Raw genomic sequence first — 21,188 nt, 5'->3', positions numbered from 1 at the left:
CTCCCTAAAAAAAGAAAGTCACAATAAATGTTTTAGGGGCCATATAGCAAAAATAGTTATTCTTACAAAACTATTTTTGGAGGGTGGGGGGAGGGAGAGAGAATTCGTATGCCAGGGCCTCAACCACTGAATCCAAAAGCCAGATGCTTGTGCCACCTAGTGGGCATGTGCAACCTGATGCTTGTCTCACCTTTGTGCATCTGGCTTACATGGGATCTGGAGAGTCAAACATGGGTCCTTAGGCTTCACAGGTAAGCACCTTAACTGCTAAGTCATCTTTCCAGCCCAACGAAACTATTTTTTTACAGTAAAATTCAAATATGTAAACCCTATGTACCCATCAGACCCCTTCAACAATATAAATAGGACCAATGTTTCTGCCTCTATTTTGTTTCCCAGGCCCAGTGGCATTGTTTAGAAGCAAGACTCAAGCATCATATCATTCATTAATAAATATTTCATTGTATCTTATTGAAACTATAAGAACATTAATCATCTGAGTGAAAAGATACTGCCTATCATAGGGATGATAATTCTTCCAAATCTATAAATTTAATGTGATTTTGGTCAGAGCTTAGGATGGTTTTTAAGGAAATTTTCCAAAGTAATTTCAAAACTCATTTGAGAGAGTAAGGAAAAATGAACAACTAAAATAATTATTTTTGAGGTAGGGTCTCACTCTAGTCCAGGCTGACCTGGAATTCACTAGGTAGTCTTAGGCTGGCCTTGAATTCATAGTGATCCTCCTACCCCTGGCTCCTGAGTGCTGGGATTAAAGGCATGTGACACCACTCCTGCCAGAGAGAGAGAGAGAGAATGGGCGTGCCAGGGCCTGTAGTCACTGCAGATACGCTCCAGACACATATGCCACCTTGTTCACCTTGCTTTACGTGGGTACCAGGGAATCAAACTTGGGTCATTAGATGTTGGGAGCTATGAACCAAACCTTGGCCATGTTGACAGAAACCGCCATATAGCAAGTTAAGTTTCTATTTCCTCATCTAATGATCTATTACCAGAAATGAAGGAGCCGTTATGCCTGGGTGGTAGCCTCTCCTGGTCCTGCCAGTAATTGATGAAGAAACAAAGAAATTGCATTTAGCCAGTAACCCTGTGATCTCTGGCCTGATTATGACTCCTTCCCCCTACAACCTTATAAAAACCTATGTGTAAAAATAAACTTCGAGACCTTGGCAAATACCTAGCTTGGTCTCCTTCTTGTGTCTGTTTGCCTCCCCCCATTCAGGTTAGCTTCTCCTCGAGTCCTCGTTCAACTCCCCGCTGGCCAGGGCAGTTAGACTTTGTGGGCAAGTACCTTAACTGCTGAGCCATCTCTCCAGCCCAACTAAAATAATTTGCAAATGAACGAAATGTCAATTCTTCCCACCAGATGTCAAGTGCTAGTGTAATTGAAACACAGTGGAAGGCTGCAGGTAGGGCTCAGTGGTAGAGCACTTGTCTAGTATGTGTGAGGCCTGGCATCTGTTTCCAGCACTGCCCAAAACAGGACAGAATAAAACAAAAACTCTGAAAGCAGAGCAGAATATGGGAGAGTTTGGCAGGGCTTGATGGCACCTGCCTGAAAGCCTGTAATCCCAGCACATGGGAGGTGGCAACAGGAACATCAGGAGTTCAAGGTAGTCCTTGACTATGTAGTAAGTTCCAGACCAGTGGGCTACATAAGACTGTCTCATAAAAAGAAGGGGCTAGCGTGATGGCTCTCGCCTTTAATCCCCGCACTCAGGAGGTTGAGATAGGAGGATGGCTGTGAGATCAAAGTTAGCCTGGGCTACAGAATAAGCTCCAGGTCAGCTTGGGCTAAAATGAGACCCTGCCTCAAAACTAACAAAACCCCACAAAACAATGTGATATAGGGCAGATACAGATCAGTAGAAAGATAAGAGAATCCAGGTCTACAGTTTGAGAACTCATATCTGACTGAGGAAGATTCAAATATCAGTGAATGAAGGGTGAACTCTTCAGTAAGTAGCTTTGGAACCACTAATTTACAGTATGGTATAGGATCTGGTTTGTTTTGCAAGGCCAAACCTGAGTGTTTATACTTCATTGGTTTTACACGGGATATGCAAAGGTGAGCATGACACCATTAGAAAGAGGCAACAGACACAAAGATAAGTCATAAACTAATACACATAAGTACAGACAGAGAAGGAATTTTGAATTATCTAAAGGAGGAACATGAAGGAAATGGTGCAAGATGGCTGAATCTACCCTCTGTAGGAAGGACATCACAGGCTGATTTGAAGTGTAATGTTCTAGAAAGAGTAGTCCTCACCTTTTATAAATGATATGGAAATAAATAGCAAATGAAGCATTTGGAGGGGGGGGTTGTATCTTGGAAACAGGAATATTTTTGTTGTCTTTTCTTACAGTATGATTTGATTTTTGAAGACTATTTGCGCATGTTACTGAGTTTAAGAATGTAAATTCTTGGGTTTAGTTTAGCAGTTAAGGCATTTGCCTGCAAAGCCAAAGGGCCCAGGTTCAATTCCCCAGGACACATGTTATCCAGATGCACAAGAAGGCACATGTGTTTGGAGTTCGTTTGCAGTGGCTAGAGGCTCTGATATGCCCATTCTCTCTCTCCTATCTCTATCTCTCTCTGATTGCAAATTAAAAAAAAAAAAAAAACAACCTATAAAATGTTTTTTTAAAGAATGTAAATTCTTGAGCTAGAGAGATGTCTTAGTGGTTAATGTACTTACCGGCAAAACATAAGGACCTAGGTTAGATTCCCTAGTACCCAAGTAAGCCATATGCACAAGGTGGTACATGCATCTGTGATTTGTTGGCAGTGGCTAGAGGGCCTGGTGTGCACTCTCATTCTCTCTTTTTTTTTTTTTCAAATAAATAAATATAATATATTTTTTTCTTTTTTTGAGGTAGGGTCTCACTCTAGCCCAGGCTGACCTGGAATTCACTATGGAGTCACAGGGTGGCCTTGAACTCACAGCAATTCTCCTACCTCTGCCTCCCAAGTGCTGGGATTAAAGGTGTGTGCCACCATGCCTGGCTCTTAAATATATATTTTTTAAAAGAATACAAATTCTTAATCTTATTCTTGCAGACAAATTTGAGTGATAGCTGTCCAATGTGTCCTTTGCTGTGAGTGAATAAGCATGCGTGTTCCTTCACTGTAACTCACCTGTAGCTCTTCAGACTCAAGCACACATTTACTTCTTCCTTTTCTCATCTTGCTGGGTTATGAACCCTGTGAAATCAGTAACTATTTCCCTCGGAATCTCCTGTGCTTAGTTTCTTCTATCTGCTTTTCCTAACTGAGTTGATAGGTAAATTGTATGATATCTTGGCTCATATTTTGGATTTTTGATGGCTTAAATATCAAATGTTCTAACTCAGATGTAGAGAGCCATCTGCTAAGCTAAGAATTTTATTTTTATTTTTTTGAGGTAAAGTCTCACTGTAGCCCAGGCTAACCTGGAATTCACTATGTGGTCTCAGGCTGGCCTTGACCTCAGATCCTCTTACCTCTGCCTTCGAAGTGCTAGGATTAAATACATGTGCCACCATACCTGGCTACATTTTGTTTTGAAAGTGCAACTTCATATAATATTCTTAGATGGGATTTTATGGATTTTAATAAAATACTTTGGATTTAAAAGCACATTCTAGATTACTAAAAATAATTTTGTGGTTCAAAAGTGAGGAGCTGGTTTTTCATGTGGGTTGCTATTGATGTTTTAAAAGTTTATATCTGATATGCCTAGGTTTACTTATTTCAATTTCCCACAAACTCCTCTTATTTGGTTTCAAGAGAACTGGTTTTCGGTACATTTGATCCCTTGCCATATTAGAGGATTGTTTGTTTTAATATTTTAATCCCATGGTAACCTAACAATCAGAGTTAAGAAGTAGTTTGCTCTTGAGCGAGCATTTAGTCAACTCTCTTGGCTGCGTTTAAGAGAATGTCCGTGCTGTCTGAGCAGATAGTAGTGTAAATTCCTGGTCCAAGCACTCTCCTATCCCCAGCCCCCTATTCATCCCATTTAAAGTGACATGATCCAGCAATGTCACTGTGTTCTTTCAAGAGTTCAGTTGGTAAACTGTTTAATTCAGCCTTGTTTGTTTTTTATTTATTTAGTAGAACCTTTGTATGGAACATCATGTAGTGGCGCCCCCATTCCACTGAGAGCCCTCAGTGGGATTGCTGGTACTCCTCATGGGGTTGTGGGTTATGAGTTCTGAGAGCAGCAGTCAGTCAGTGCCTCTGGATACTCCCTCCCTCCTGTGGCTCTTAACAGTCTTTCCATTCCCTCTTCTGCAAATTCCCTGAGCCGAGGTGGATGTGCTTTTAGTCGACTTTAGTGTTGAGCTCTCAGCAGCTTCTGGGCTTGTGCTTTGAGTCTCCTCAGTGTCTGTCTCCACCACCCTAGGGCTGGTTGTCAGGCTCGCCATGGCAGCAGCACTCTTGCTCATCGTGCCAGTTCCTCTGGTTTCCCCTGGGCCCTAGCTGATGTGTGAGGGATGGCTCATCTCCTGCTAGGAAGTCAGCTCTCCTTTCTTGTCTTGTTGGTAGATTTTAGTAATTCTTGGTTTTTGCTGCCTTCTGTAAAAGAAAAACAGATTCATCAACAATGTTATCAGCATAGGTTAAAGGGGATAAGCATAGTTAATTAAGGATGTACCTATCGAAATCTGTTTTTTTTTTTCCAAATAGATTTGTTCATTCATTTATTTGAGAGAGAGAGAGAGAGAGAGAGAGAGAACACACATAGAAAGAGGCAGATAGAGAATGGGCATATCAGGGCCTCCAGCCACTGGTAATAAGGTGCAAACGCATGTGCCTCCTTGTGAAGCTGGCTTATGTGGGTCCTGGGGAGTTGAACCTGGGTCCTTTGGCTTTGTAGGCAAATGCCTTATCTACTAAGCCATCTCTCCAGCCTTTTTTTTTTTTTTTTTTTTTTTTTTGGTTTTTTGAGGTAGGGTCTCACTCTAGCTCAGGCTGACCTGGAATTCACTATGTAGTCTCAGGGTGGGCTCAAACTCATGGCGCTCCTCCTATTTCTGCCTCCTGAGTGCTGGGTTAAAGGTGTGTGCCACCTCGCCCAGCCCTTTTTTTTTTTTTTTTTTTTTTAAGGTAGGGTCTTACTCTAGTCCAGGCTGACCTGGAACTCAGTCTGTAGCTCAGTGGCTAAAGGCACTTGCTGGCAAACTCTGCCAATCCAGTTTCAATTCCCTCTGACTCATGTAAATTCAGATACGTAAAATGAAACATGAGTCTGGAGTTTGTTTGCAGCAGCAAGGGGCCCTGTTGCACCCATTCTCTCCCTGCCTCCTCCCTTCCTCCCTCTCTTTCTCTACATAAACAGAGTAGTAAAAATATTTTTTAAAAAAATTCAGGGGCTGGAGGGATAACTTAGCGGTTAAGATACTTGTCTGTAAAGCCAAAGGACCCAGGTTCAATTCCCCAGAACCCATGTAAGTGAGATGCACAAGGTGGCACATGCATCTGGATTTCGTTTGCAGCGGCTGAAGGCTCCATCACACTCATTCTCTCCACTCTCAAATAAAATAAGCAAAAAAGAAAAAAAAATCAGGGCTAGAGAGAGGTCTCAGAGGTTAAGGCAATTGCCTGCAAAGCCTAACAACCTGGATTTGATTCTACAGTACCCACATAAGTCAGATGCACTAAATGGTATGTATGTCGTGAGTTAGTTTGCAGGGGCAGGAAGCCTGGCATGCCCATACTCATTCTCTCTGTCAGTTTTTCTCTCTCTCAATCTCTCTCTCATGAATAATGAATAAATTTTTTAAACTTTATTTTTATTTATTTACTCAATTTTTATTAACATTTTCCATGATTATAAAAAATATCCCATGGTAATACCCTCCCTCCCTCCCCCTCCCCGCTTTCCCTTTTGAAATTCCATTCTCCATTATATCCCCTCCCCATCTCAATCAGTCTCTCTTTTATTTTGATGTCATGATCTTTTCCTCCTCTTATGATGGTCTTGTGTAGGTAATGTCAGACATGGTGAGCTCATGGATTTGCAGGCCATTTTGTGTCTGGAGGAGCATGTTGTAAGGAGTCCTACCCTTCCTTTGGCTCTTACATTCCTTCTGCCACCTCTTCCACATTAGACCCTGAGCCTTGGAAGGTGTGATCGAGATGTTACTCAGTACTCCAGTCACCTCTTTCCAGCACTATGATACCTTCTGAGTCATCCCAAGGTCACCGCCACCTGAAAAGAGAAGATTCTCTACCCAAAGTGAGAGTAGCATTAATATAAGGGTATAAATATTAAGAGAAGTGCTTACTGGGCAGTTTGATAAGCATAGTATATACACTTATCCAGACATCAGCAGATGTTACACCCCCTAGGGCTCATGGCTACCCCTGTTTTAAGTTTTCAGAATCAGGGGTGTATTTCCCCTCATTGAGCAAGCCTCCAGTCCACTTGGAGGGCAGTTGGTTTCCACCATGACAGATGTGTCACTACTGTACCCGTTGGTTCATTTGGCCTGGCTTGCAGTGTCCACTGTTGAGTATCTTCACTTGTGGTATCCCTTTCTCCCATTGAACTGCATGTAGAATGGCTTCTTCCAGCTTTCTGTCAGCTGGTCTACATGGAGGAGGTTATCAGCTCAGTTCCAGCAGGATTTCTCAGTGGCCTTGCAGCCCAAGTATGTGGAGTCTTCAGCAATAGGGTCTTACCATCTATTCCTGGTGGGAAACCAAGGGCCTCAGCAGTGGCCTATAATGTTTTGGGGGCATCAGGGACCTCCCTGGCCAACAACTCACTGGAGGTATCCCATTCTTGGCACTGAAAATTTGCTAACAATGATCTATGGCTCCTGAGTGTTCCATTGTCCGAAACTGGAGGATTCCATTTTATTTATTTGCATCCTCTTGGATTTTGATTAGCCCTCCCTCCACTTTTCCTTTACTCAATCTCTTCCCCTGACCTCACTTTGGGCTTTTCACCCCCGTTAATCTATTCTCCTACTTACATATATACAATACCAACCTATTAAGTACCAGTTTTTTGAAAAGATGTAAAATCAATATATTGATCTCATTGACAGAATTAAAGGAAAATTTTAAATAAAATACACACTTCATTCATTAAAAAAAAAACAACACTGTGGAAAACAGCATAAAAAAGGATTTCTTAAGGCTAAGAAGATGTCTCAGCAGTTAAAAGGCACTTGCTTGTTTGCAAAGCTTGCCAGTCTGGGTTCAGTTCCCCAGCTTTACCCTATAAAGCCAGACAGGCACCCACTTGCAGCAGCAAGAGACCCTGATAAATACAGATGTCCACACTTGCAAGTAAGTAAATAACTTTAAGTTTTAAAGAAAAAGATGAGGATTTTTTTCATCTGATTAATGATATATACAAAAGAAATCTATAGTGAATGCCATACATCTCCACTGAAAAACTAAGATGGATGGAGGAGGATGCTCATTTCTATTACTGTTGCAGTTTAGTTTGCTTTGCTGGTTGAAATCACCCAACCAAGAGCAGCTTGTGGGACAAAGAGGTTTATTTTGGCTTACATACTGAAGGGGGAAGCTCCACGATGGCATGAGCAGATGGTGGACATCACCCCCGGCCAACTTAAAGGGGACAATAGCAACAGGAGAGTGTGCCAAACACTGGCACGGGAAAACTGGCTATAACACCCATAAGCCTGCCCCCAACAATACAGTCCCCAGGAAGCATTAATTCTCAACTCTCCATCAGCTGGGAACCTAGCATTCAGAACACCTAAGTTTATGGGGGACACCTGAATCAAACCTACACAATTACTTTCTTTAATTTTTTTTTTTTGAGGCAAGCCCAGCAGACTGGTGTCTTTTTTTGACGCAAGAGAGAAAGTTGGTATGGCGGGGCCTCCAGCCCCTGCAGTCTAACTCCAGATGCGTGTGCCCCTTGTGCAAGCATGTGTGACCTTGTGCGCTTGCATCACTTTGTGTGTCTGGCTTATGTGGGAGCTAGAGAGTGAACATGAGCCCTTAGGCTTTGCAGGCAAGCACCTTAACCTCTAAGCCATCTCGCCAGCCCTCATTTTTATTACTTTCCTTGAGGCCAGCTTCAGTTTATAGGAAGAAAGCGAGTGTGTTTGTATAATAACAGCCATGGGCCAGCGCCCCCACCAGCGACTGCAGATGCAGTCTGGTGACTGCAGCTGGTGCAGAGCTCGAAGAACCTGGGAGCTCAGTGGGGCTTGCCCTGGCTGATGTGGCATCAAGCCACGCATAGCCACAATACTGGCAGAGTGCCAGTCTTTATCTTGACAAGTATTATGTAAGCACTTACATGTATGATGACTTTGTAAAGTAAATGAACTTATCAGCCCACAGATGAGAGAACTAAGTCATCCAGAGTTAAACAAGTCACGCAATGGCAGGTGGCAGAGCCGGTTTCAGCCACAGGTAGTATCGGTAAGGGCCTGTGTTCTTAGACACTATGTTATACTGTCGGGTTCACTTAAACTGTGCCTAGAAAGCAACTATTCAATTAACTCCACTCCTGTCCCCCTCCACTGTTAGCATGAGGGAATCCAAGCCAGGGAGTTACACTCATTGACTCAGTGACACAAACATCAAACTTGGAGGCGCAAAGAGGTCAGAGCGGAGAGTTGTAGTTTGAAGAGGGTCCAGGTCTTAAGAGTGTAGGTCTTGGAACTGGAGAGATGGCTTAGCAATTAAGGCACTTGCCTAAGAGTGTAGGTCTTAAGCCAGGCATGGTGGCACAATCCTTTCATTCCAGCACTCAGAAGGCTGAGGTACAAGTGTAGCTGTGACTTCAAAGTCAGCCTGGACTACATAGTGTGTTCCAGGCCAGCCTGGACTAGAGGGAGCCCATTTCAAAAAACAAAACAAGGGCTGGAGAGATGGCTTAGCGGTTAAGCGCTTCCCTATGAAGCCTAAGGACCCCTGTTCAAGGTTTGATTCCCCAGGATCCACGTTAGCCAGATGCACAAGGGGGTGCACGTGTCTGGAGTTTGTTTGCAGTGGCTGGAGGCCCTGGCGCACCCATTCTCTCTCTCTTTCTGCCTCTTTCTCTCTCTGTCTGTCTCTCTCAAATAAACAAATAAAAATAAAATAAAAACAAAAAATTGTTTTAAAGTATAGGTTTTGTGTGTGCGCATGTTTGTTGTGAGTGTGTGTGTGGTATATACCTGTACATGTGTGTGGTTACGCATGTTTAGATGCATAGGAAGGTGTCAGGTGTTCTCTATCACTCCTCTGCCTCACTTCCTGGTGACAGTCTCTTTCTGAACCTGGAGCTTGCTGTCCTCTTCATTCCTCTCCCCCTTGTAAGACTGATCCTCCTGTCTCTGCCTGGTTCTGCTCAGTGACCTGGGTTACAGGCTGCCACACCCAGTTTTTCATGTGAGTGATAGGGATCAAACTTGGGTCCTCATGCTTGCGCAGCCAAGTGCTCCTAACACGGAGCTCTTTCCCCAGCCCTGTCAAATGATGTTATATACTGTAAGCACTTTTTTTTTTTGGCTTATTTTTATTTATTTATTTGAGAGCGACGGAGGACAAGGCAGAGAGAGAGAGAATGGGCGCGCCAGGGCTTCTAGCCACTGCAGATGAATTCCAGATGTGTGTGCCCCCTTGTGCATCTGGCTAATGTGGGTCCTGGGGTATCGAGCCTCGAACTGGGATCCTTAGGCTTCTAAGTCATCTCTCCAGCCCACTGTAAGCACTTTTTAAAGGTCAGGACTTCCTTTAGTCTTTCTGGTTTGGGTTCATTCAACACAGAGAGATACTCTAATCTGTTTAGATTAGATATCTAATCAGGCTTAGAATAGCAAGCAAAAGTTGAAGTTTCTAGACCTTAGGATTTCCTTCTCCATTAAGAACTCAGCTCAGCTCAAAGCCATTGGGCTCCATGCATAGTCTGAGAACTTCCGATCAGCTGCTGTCTCTACCTGTAAGTTGAGTAAACAAGCAGCAGTTAATTTCCAGGTGATTGACTAGAAGACAGAAAGCAAGACAAACATGGAGGGTGACCTGCAGGAACAAAGGCACACAAGAGTACAAGAAGAGAGCCGCTTCCAAATATCCTAGAGTACGCTGGAATTCATTAGCCCTTTCCTCTACTTTTGTGAATTTTAAAGAATTTCCATTATAGTTTTGAAGCCTCATAGGACTAACTACAACAGTAAACTGAAGGTAGCAGGCAGTTAAAACCTCTGAGAAATTAAAAGTACAACAAAAGAAAAACTCATAGGCTTGGAACTTAAGAAGAAATACCCCAAAAAGCAAGCTGGAAAGATGGCTCAACAATTAAAAGTGCTTGCTTGCAAAGCCTGACAGCCTGAGTTCATTTCCCCAGTACCCACATACAGTGACACATGCATCTGGAGTTCGTTTGCAGTGGCAAGATGGCCTGGTTCACCCATTCCCCCACCACTCTCTGCTAGCAAATAAATAAATAAATAAATGTACCCTGATGTTTGCTTACAAAGCATAACAGCCCAGGTTCAAATCCCCAGTGCCCACATAAAGCCAAATGCACAAAGTGGCACATGCATCTGAGTTTATTTGCAATGACAAAGAGGCCCTGGCATGCCTCTTCTCTTCCCACCCCTTTCCCCTGAAAGGTATGCAGCTTCAGAGAGAAAGTCACAGGAGCAAATCCCAATGCTAGGGAGATGTTAGTGCGTATGTCTATAGTCGCTTTGACACTACACTCCCCGCCCCCACTTGCAAAGAGAGAATAAATTAAAAATATATTAAACAAAAGCCGGGTGTGGTGGTGCACACCTTTAATCTCTGCACTGGGGAGGCAGGGTAGGAGGATCACCATAAGTTTGAGACCACCCTGAGACTACATAGTGAATTCCAGGTCAGCCTGAGCTTGAGTGAGACTCTACCTTGAAAAACCAAAAAAAAATTTTTAATTAAAAAAATATATATATGTATCCAAAAAGTGCCCCAAAAAGGACAGAAGATAAAGAAGAAGCCTAAGTCCCATGTCTAGCCAACTATCAACCAAGAATGATGTTAGTCAGCTTTCTGTCACTATAACAAATACTAAAGAGAATCCATCAGTGAAGAGAAAAGGGTTACTTTTACTTTGGTTTACGGTTTTGGAGGCTTTGCTCCATGATCGCTGGCCTCGTTGTGTTTGGCCTGTCATGAAGTAAGCTTGAGGTAGGCTGGCAGGAGCACCTAATGGAACAAACCTCTCGCTTTCAGGCCAAAGAGCAAAGAGAAGAGAGGAAGAGGCTGGGGTCCCATATCCCACCTCAAGGGCACCACTTCAGTGACCTAGACCTTGCAGCAAAGCCCACATCTTGAAAGTCTCCCAGTAGCTCCTTCCTGGGGTTCTACCTTCTGAACACGTGGGCTTTGGGGAACATTCAAGAGCCATAGTACAGCAAGACAGAAAAATGACAGTGAAAGTCCCCTTTCTCAAGACACTGCCAGCCAATGTGCTCTACCAAGAGTAGAGAAACGAAGCCGGGAGCACAAGACAGTATTTCACCTACCATTAGGTGTGCCTGGGTCAGCTGAAAGGTATGCAGCTTCAGAGATAGTCACAGGAACAAATCCCAAGGCTAGGGAGATATTAGTGCATATTGTCTCTAGTCGCTTTGACACTGCAGGCAGAATTAGTACTGTGACAGATCAGGTAACCTAGAATATTTTCTCCCTGGCCTTGTAGAAAGTTTGTGGACCTAATCTAGAGAATTGACTCTAGGCAGTTGTCTGAAAGCTTGGGGCTCAATTAGTTATATGTACTTCAAAAAATAAGCAAATGATGGGGCTTCAGAGATGGCTCAGCAGGTGCAGTGATTCCTGTACAAATATGAGGACCTGCATTCAGATCCTCAGCACCCACATAAAATGTCAGGTGTTCTGGTGAACACCTGAGGAGGCAGACACAGGAGGATCCCTGTGGCTTGCTGGCTAGTACTCTACTGAATTGGTAAGCTCCAGACTCAGTGAGAGACCATCTCAAAAAATAAAACAAAAACCCACAAGATAGAGAGCAACTGAGGAAAACACCAGTCATCCAACTTTGACCCCCATACACATGCACACACACACATACATACACACGTACATGTGCACTCATACATGCATGTGTATCCACATGCATACAAACACATGCAAAAAATTTTAAGAAAAATTAGCAGGGCTGGAGAGATTGCTTAGTGGTTAAAGTGCTTGCCTGCAAAGCCAAAGGACCCAGGTTTGATTCCCCAGGACCCATGGTAAGCCAGATGCACAGGGTGGTGTATGCATCTGGAGTTCATTTGCAGCAGCTGGAGGCCCTGGTGTAGCCATTCTCTTCTCCTCCCTCCCTCCCTCCTTCTCTGTCTCTCTCTCTCTCTCTCTCTCAAATAATAAAAATTTAATAAAAGAAAAGCAAATGTAAACCAATAATGTTGCTTAATGCAGGAAAAACAAATATTGGGCAAAACATGGAGCCATGAATTCCTCCGTGTCTTCGCTCTGCGTACTTGTGACGGCGGCACCCACACTTGGCCGGGGAGCAGTGTAGGATAGGCAGCTGTGCTTGTGCACTGGGACGAGGACGGGGAAGAGCCTGCGGCCTTTGCATGTGCAACTGAAGGAAAATGCCACTAAGTGCAAAGGCAGTGGGTAAATGAGGTGCTCATGGACACCTCTGTAGAGGGAGAAGAATAGTGTTGCCATTTTCATGTATGCTTCTGCAGACTTTGTGTGTGTTTGTTCCAGGTGTTGTGAGACAGGGCTCACTCTGTAGCCCAGGCTGGCCTGGAACTCACTGTGAAACCCAAGTTGACCTTGAATTTGTAGTAGCCCTCCTCCCTTCACTAGGATTGCAGACATGAGTCGCCACACCCAGCTGACCTCTGCAGACTTTGTAAACTGTGTATCACTACACCTTTGATGAAGGGAAAAGCATAAAGAAAATCTGCCACAAAATTGGAAAACAAGGAAAGAAACTCTGGTCAGTAAACACCTAGGACTACGCCCCTTTCTGCTCTCACCTCTTGGGTGCTACCAACTGTCACAGCTTACCTCCTGTTGAGTTAGGTTATAGTCCTGGGATCTCCAGCAGTTCCAGTCAGTCACAGTCAGGTGTAGTGGCACATTGCTATAGCTCTAACACTCAGGAATATCATTAGTGTGAGGCATGGTCTTCAAAAACAAAAATCGTAGCTGGATGTGGTGGCACATGCCTATAATCCTAGCACTCAGGAGGTAGAGGTGGAAGGGTCAGGAGTTCAAAGGTCATTTTTGGCTATATGGCAATGTTCAGGTCCAGCCTGGACTGCTGCATGAGACTGTGTTTAAAACTTATATAGCTCAGTTGTAAAGTGCACAAGACCCCTGAATTCCATCCCAGTACCCATGAGGTGAAGACAGTAGGACCAGAAGTTGAAGGCCAGCCTGGAATACTTGACTGTCTCAAAAAAAAAAAAAATCTTTTAAAAGGTTTTCCCTATTCATAAAGTCAGTATCTCTGATATAATTAGCAAAACCCTCCAATTTGGGTAAATTCCATTTATTTTACCAAAGTGCATTGCTAAGATACATATTTGGCCTAGCATTTAACCCAATGGCTGAATTTGTTGTTATTGGTCCATAATCAAGTGTGGTTATGTATGATTTTCACTTCTGAATTAAAGTAGTTTTATCCTTTTTTCCCTCTAACTCTTGATAGGGTTTTTCCAATTAAAGATGTGCCCCTGGAAACCGATGGCCTTGCCAGTTGGCTCTATCAACGGTTTATTGAAAAAGAGGACCTCTTATCACATTTTTATGAAACAGGTATCTCATTTTGTGTACATTTCTGATGTTCCAAACATGAGCTTTAGGGGAGATAATCATTTTTAACTGTTTTTATACCTGAAATAAATCAAATTAAGAATTTCAGTTTAAAACACATGTAAAGACAACTCTGTGTTGCTCTATTTGGGTTCTTAGTTCTTCACCTGTGTACATTTTAAGTGATTTTTTTTTTACATCCTTCCCTCTTTTCCTCCTTTCTTTCCTGTGGAGGACAGATTGGCCCCATGGTTTTCATCCAGTCATTGACTCATTGTGTTGAGCCTGTGTCAAGGCAGAAGGTCCGTGTGTGTGTGTGTGTGTGTGTGTGTGTGTGTGTGAGCGCGCGCGCGCGCATGCCTGTGCCTGCCTTTGCAGAGTAGTCCACTGTGTGGCGGGCAGCTGGGCAGCAGTGAAAGGACAGTCAGAGTCCCAGTAGCCTTTTCAAGGGCATGCCTTGTGTGACTTTATTTCTTTCCAAAGGGCCCATCTCCTAAAGATTGTATCACCTCCCAGTAGTGCCACAAGCTGACATCTAAGTACATGACTTTTTGGGACCCTTTCAAGCACAAACCATAACATTCTACTGCTGCCTCACCTCCAAAGGCTCATGTCCATCTCATAATGTCATGTGCACTCAATCATTCTCCAAACGTCCCAGATGGTTGAAGAGTTTTAGCATTGTGTGAACTGTGAATCCAAAGTCTCGTCTGAGCCGCAAAACAAATTCGTAGGTGTGAGTCTGGTTATAGAGGTCTCAGTGCAAAGGTCTCAGTCCATGATTACTTGACCCCTGGCTTTGGTCCGAAAGTGAAGTGGAGGAAAACATCGTGTTGGGAGCACATGGTGGGGCAGTCAGGAAGGAGAGAGCCATGCATACTTACTCCCTTGGCATTAAGGATAAAGTTCCCTTTCTAATTCAAGAGTGCAAAGTGAGTCTTTTCTCGTTGGGATGAAAAAGAAGTCCACCCTAAGCTCCCTTGTATTCTTGCTGTTCTATCTACTCCTTAAGAGCAATGAAGCTGGACCCAGGGCCACAGGCCTGTGATCCTGGCTGCTTGCAAGTTCAAGGCTTGCTTGGGTAACTTTGTGAAACCCTGGCTCAAAACAAAAAGTGAAAAGAGGATTGGAGAGGTAGCTTAGTGCTAAACCCTTCCTTAATACCACAAACCACAGAAAATTAGTGAGAAAACATGAAAGGGAAAGGAAAAAGTGGAAGGAAGTTGGACGGAAGCAAATTAACACTGGTCCAATACCAGGCACAAGCAAAGTGCTTTCACAAATTGCTAGTTGGAGGCCTGTTCCTCTAACACCTGAACTGTGGGGAAACATAAACAGGAGGTGTCCTGAGTCCACAGGGCTGTGGGGTACTGATCTGACCCTGGGCTGAGAAGGCAAAGCCTGTCTCCTTTCCTGTCCTCAGTTTCTTGCCTTCTGATATTTGGCCTAAATTGTAGCAGCAGTTGCAGGCCTCTTGAAGAAAACCCTTGGCATACTAGACCTGGAAACTGGAAAGTGTGCCCTGTGAATTGCTTGTGAGCAGCAAATCTCCTCATGAGCCAGCTTACCCTGAGGATTATCAGCAAAGACAAAGGCTGCTTGTTGCTGAGAGTGGTAAAATGACATCTGTAACACTGTTGTGAAGCTGTCTAGCCTTCCTTTCTAGAAAGAATTTAGACATCTGTTTACTCTGTATTCCTCTTTTTATTGGCCTATTATTTATTATATTTTATAATCCATACTGCCTTTTGAAAATGTCATTGTTATTTATATAGCCACTTTTGTGGCAAAAAAACAAAAACCCAACATTTAATTTATAAATGAAAGGCAGTGTAGCAGCGCTGGTCCGGAATTCATCACCATCACTTTCACAGACCCTATACCCAGCCCTGAGGAGACAGAGCAGCCAGAGGGACAGCTCTCTCTCTCCCAGCTTGGAGGTGAGCAAGCCCACCAAGAGAAAGCTCAGATAGGCCATTGCATGCTGGAGGACCGGAGACAAGGCTAGCGAGCGGGCATTGTTTCTGATGTGGAATGGCTGCTGACGGGCTAGTCACTGGAAGAAGGAGCATTCAGCGGAGGAGAGCAAAGGCTGGGCGCGTGACAGGGCCGCTAACCAGAAACTGCATCTCAGAGGCGACTCGCCACACAACAGTGCACGTCGCAGCAACCCCACTGTGTGTGGAGTAATACTCAACTTTCATTCCAGGAGGCTTGCTTCTATAGCAGAATACATTACTGCTTCTCTCTTGTTTTGCAGGAGCCTTTCCCCCTTCCCAAGGCCAGAAGGAAGCTGTTTCCAAGGAGATGACCCTCAGCAACATGTGGATATTCCTCATACAGTCCTTTGCATTTCTGTCAGGCTACATGTGGTACAACATCCTTCAGTATGTTTACCATTGCCTGTTTTAGGAACTGACTTGGACTTGTCAAAGGCCTCATAGGAGTTCAGACTTTCATGTGTGTGCATTGTTTTACATGTGCAAATCAAAATACAAAAAAACAGAAAAGGAAATTCAATGGATGGATTAGTGTTTATCCCCCTTTGGGATATTTTAAACTCTACTATGAGGAGGATCAGTAATTTAACGATGTGCTAATATATTTTAAGAATTTTTCATGTTTTAAAACGATACACTCTACCATCTCTTTAAGCAAACATTACATGTGAAGGAGATCGTAACCCCTAGGAGACCTCTGAAAGAAGCTGCCCCTGGACACACGTGTTCACTTAGTTCAGGTCAGAAGCTGTGCTCCTGTCTCCTGGCCTGCCGCCTCTGTCAGTGCAGAGCTGTGCTGCGCCTCATGTCCACCACCTGCTGAGGCGTTGCTAGCCTGGGAGCTGGTGAGCACTCCCTGTTCAACCAACTGCAGTCCTCGAGCCTGGCAGAGGTGGGAAGCAGAGTCCACTGAACACCTGTCATCACTGTGTTCTTCAGAGGCTAGCTCAGTCCAGCACCATGTTTACACGTGCGGTGCTTTCCCTTCTGCTGGGGGGTGGGCACCCAATTTCTCTTTTTGTATAGAAGGCATATCATAGATTGATAATTGTATTTTACAAAATGCACTTTTATCAGATGCAAATATAGCAAAGGATAGTAACATAGCCAGAAAACAAAGGGAAGCCTCGTCTGCGAGCCGGCTCTCAGGAGGCTTGCCTGTCTGCGTGCTTGCCTACAACCCTGTCCAGTACCACTCTCCACGGTCACCTCCCGGACGCCATGTTCCTCTTGGCAGCTGGATGCCGTTTCCCCATCTTGACATAGTAGCTCTAAATGCACTTGGAGGTGGCTAAAGCAATTTATGTAAGACATTTAAGTGATCAGTTTAAGGGGAAATAGACTAGTTTATTAGGAAAATAATAGGTAGAGCCAAAACTTGGTACAGCATTTGACAGGGTCTCCTATGGCCCCTGGCAGCTATGCAGGTATCATTGAGTTCTGTCACTCTACCCAGCGGCCACCCTGGGGTGACATCACCCGGAGCCAGCCATACAGAAGCTTCCCAGTCTCTTCCTGTTGCTTTTGAAGGTTAAGTCAAGTTTCTGTGGTTTCTAGAAAACTTTTTTTTTTTTAATTTGTCACTATGTTCATGTGAGTTACCTCATAGGAGAACCAAGCCCTTCACAGGCAGGGAAGCACCATGGCAGTACTGAAGTTGGGAAGGTCTGGGCTTCAGGGCCGTAGGACTCTCAAGGTCCAGTAAGAATAAGTCAGTAGTTTCTGTGACATCAGTGCTATAGATGCCCCTAATGTCACTAGTTGCTCACATAGCAACTCTGAGAAGCAGGCTGCAAAGCAAAAATAAGGCCAGTGTTTTCTGTTTCAAATAAACCAAAAAAAAAAAAAAAAAAGAAGAAAGGAAAGGAAAAGATGAAAATATGTGAATTTTCCCCCAGTTATGTGGGAAAGATTAAACACCACCAAATAAATCTCATTGCAGCTTCATCATTAGGGCAATTTGGAGTGTATGTGAGAGAGAATAGTGTGTTAACTGAAATACCTCATTGAATATTAAACCACTGCTGTTAAACTGCAGAGTATGTTTGGCTTGTTAGCAGTTGTTATAAAACGAAACTTTCATGAAACCTGAGCATTTCCCTGTGTTCTGCAGTGACGGTGAGAGAATGAAGGAGTCTCACTGTGGAGGTGTCAGTGCTGGCCGGCAGCCAGAAGCCCATTGCTTCTTGAGGCCCACAAACTACTCAATTGCAGGAAGGACTTGACATCATTAGTTGGCCATCTGGGGGAGAGATGGCTCATTGTCAAGTGCAGCTTGCACAGTCCTAGCTGGCAGACCACAGGGTAGAGTGGCTAGTTCTCCTATTTATATATGCATACATGCATACATACATGTGGCTCTGGGCCACTCTTGCCATTGCTGTACTCCAAAGGAACATGATCCTGTTAATATACTGTATGCGTTCAACACGCTCTCCTGTAAGATGCTTTACTTTCAAATACAGTGTCATTTCCATAGTCACTAGAGTGACAACTACCTATAGATTTGTGACTTAACTTTTGAAAATAGATACAAGTTGTAAATAGATGTGTATTTAATCTGTTCTGCCCTTCTTTGATTCTTTCTGAACATGGTGTCTTCTGTTTGCAAAATATGTTTGTTTGAGAACATTGACAACACTTTCCTTATCAACGAGTTATGTTGCATGAGGGAAGCTCCAGAGAGTTGGTGTCCTGAAGGGCCTTCCGGGGAAGAGCCACTGTACAGAACTGAGCCAGAATCTGGCTTGTGTTTTCTGCGTGAAGTCTGCTGAAAGCAGTTCTGTGTTTGGCCTCAGGAGAAAAAGCAACACTGTGCTGTGGCTGCTTGGGACCTCAGCACTTGTGGTCTCGTTTGGACTGCCTGGCTTACTACCAGAGAGGGTGGAAGCCTTCTGCTGAGTTCCCGCTGTCAGTAGGCACGGTGCTAAGCGTCTGCTCAGCCACAAGCAAGTCCATGGATGACAGAACTGACCAAACAGCAGTTCCCTCACAGAAACAATGATTGGAATATACATGTGTGACAGAAAATCCTGTAAGTAATGGGATGTGAAGAAAAAAACCAAGCTTTAGATGGGAAAACGAAGTTAGGTGGGAATTTAACATGTTTTAAAACCTGTGAGTTCAGGTCTGTTGGTTACTGATTAGTTTTTGATATTACAACCAACTCTTAATTTTCCCTAGTTTAAAAAAAAACTAGAGATTACTGGATAGTTAATCAGTTACTGGGTAGTTAATTCAGTAATAAGTCATAGAAAAACCAAAAGTCTAAAAAGTCTAATTTGGTATAGGACTGAATTTTTATAGTTTTTTCTCCTTCTAGTGATGCTTACTAATTAAAAAAATGATTTGAATTCTTCAATTGAGCCATTGAAAAAACTGTTTAATTGGTTTTGCCTATGTGTTAATGACATGTAAATAAGTAGTGAGGTGACGTGGAAAGATGGTCAGCTGCCAGGATGACGCACCAAAGCCTGCGTGGCCCAGGCTGCAAAGGCATCCCCGAGTGATGCAGAGTTAGTGCAACAGGATTGTTGCAAATTCATCTGAAAATGAGTTCTGAAGTCACCCAGAAAGAAACATGGCTCTAGTGCTGCAGTGTGGAGCAACGTTGAGAATGCCACTCACGTGGCCATGTCACTCCCTTCTCCTGGCTTATCCTTGTGATGTGTCGTGACAATCACTTGCCTGAAGACACTTCTCTGCTAGTTAGTTGGTCCCCACTACAACCATAGGAAGTAGTCTTTGATCATGGGCAGTCCTCTGCACTCTTCATTCTTAAACAGAAAATGTTGTATTTGCACTACTGAATAGGAAGGGTTAACTGGTTGTTGTGTATTTTTTGTTGCAGTTGTTCATTCTTGTTTTGAAGTCACTACACAGTAGCAAACATAGGACTTCACTTCAGAGTTACCATTTACAAGTATGTTTAGCTCTGGTCCACAAGGGATGGATAGTGGTTTCTTATATGAGCTCTTTTTTGCCCGGCAAGTGCTGTGAGCCTTACGTCTGTCAACACGCCAGGCAAAGTGGAGAGAACCACTGGGCAGCAGGTGTAGTAGTTCATTTAGTGAGGGGTAGAGACTAAAACATTTGGGACCAAAAACACCTGAGTTGGAAATTTCTGGATTCCAAAAGGGCTGGCCGTCCTCTGGAGCAGCCATTGGTTGACACTTTGCTGTGATCATTTTACTCCAGTCCCCAGTGATTAGGAAGTGGGCCATGGAATACATTGCAGGTGCTCAGCTGTTAGGGATGGTGACTGTAGCCATATAGAAGAAATGTGGGGTTTTCTGAAAAATTTCCATCTGAGGATTTTTACATTTAATATTTTTTTAAAAGCCTAAAGAGCAAAAATTTTAAGTGTATTCTAGTTGCAAAGTATGCACACATTTTGAATGGCTTTATTTTTATTGTATAAAACTGTTGAACACATGACTGTGGTGTACAAACTCTTTACATGTAAGGGGTCTGTTCATTTTACAGTAACTTATCTTATGATTGGGTAATGAGACAGTTATACATTCAACTGCTGTTATTTTATTAAGTGCTTTCACTTTCTTTGCAATCATTACAAAGGTGTATTTATTTTATACAGGTGGATTTCATTTTCCTGATGCTGTAATGTTCATTTCTGCTAGTTGAGCTTTCTCTGTGACCTGCATGTCGTAGTATGTGATAAGAGCGAATGTAAGGCTGAGACAACTGTAAATCACTTTTGTAAAGGGCTGGTCACATGTGGATCTGGTTGATGAATGCATTTGGAATGATTTTACCAGATCACCTTGTCAGACATTTAGATGTTGTGAGCACCACAAGAGCATTTTCTCAGCAAAAATTAATAGCTGGTTCTATTTTTTTTAATGTAGAGAAAATAAAGTTGATTTTTTTCAAATACAGTGCTTTTAATTCTTAACAGTGGGTGTGGTGGTCTGTGCTGCTTGGGTGCTATTCAGCATTGACATTTACAGGCATGTGCCCAGGGCACAGGCGCCGTGTAGTGCTGAGAACTGATTGAAACACCGAGTGAGAAAGCCACCGGCTTCCTTCTTGTTTAAGGATTGTCCTCTTCCTTCACCCCACCCAGTGGTGTTCTAGTGAGACTGTAACAGTCCTGTCCTGGAAAAAATAGTCATGCAAGTGTGCATAAATGCTTAGAATTTTGTTGATTACAATGACATATGAGGCAGTTAACAAATAATAAAATGATTATTGTAAATTCCAGATAGCCAGTTGGTTCTCACAGGATGCTTCCTTGCTTCCTGCTGAGCCCTCGTCGCCCACCTGTGACTGCCTGCCAACTGGCTTGCGTGATGGCGTCAAGCTCCGGTCTAACTCATCTCCCAGGGAAGTGTCACTCGGAGCATAAGACAACTTTTTCTTACTCTTGTATAAAACCATTTTTGGGGGGCCAGGATTTT

At 43.5% G+C, this 21,188-nt stretch overlaps 1 protein-coding gene across 5 annotated transcripts in view; it reads left to right on the top strand.

Annotated features, from left to right (window-relative positions):
• Lpgat1 (lysophosphatidylglycerol acyltransferase 1) overlaps positions 1-17,621 on the top strand; it is an 82,358-nt gene extending 64,737 nt beyond the window's left edge. For 4 of the 5 annotated variants that reach the window (XM_045154176.1, XM_045154201.1, XM_045154183.1 and 1 more), the window contains exons 7-8: positions 13,665-13,771; positions 16,029-17,621. In XM_045154176.1, coding sequence (XP_045010111.1) covers positions 13,665-13,771; positions 16,029-16,180 — 259 coding nt within the window. In that variant the 3' untranslated portion in view covers positions 16,181-17,621. The remainder of the gene's footprint in view (positions 1-13,664; positions 13,772-16,028) is intronic. The other variant, XM_045154195.1, reaches the window with a different exon arrangement.
• The last annotated feature ends 3,567 nt before the right edge of the window (positions 17,622-21,188 follow it).

The sequence above is a fragment of the Jaculus jaculus genome, chromosome 1 (assembly GCF_020740685.1).
Source record: "Jaculus jaculus isolate mJacJac1 chromosome 1, mJacJac1.mat.Y.cur, whole genome shotgun sequence".
Classification (NCBI taxonomy): Eukaryota; Metazoa; Chordata; class Mammalia; order Rodentia; family Dipodidae; genus Jaculus; species Jaculus jaculus.
Note: the sequence above shows the minus strand (reverse complement) of the source record. Positions and strands in the feature narration are given on the sequence as shown.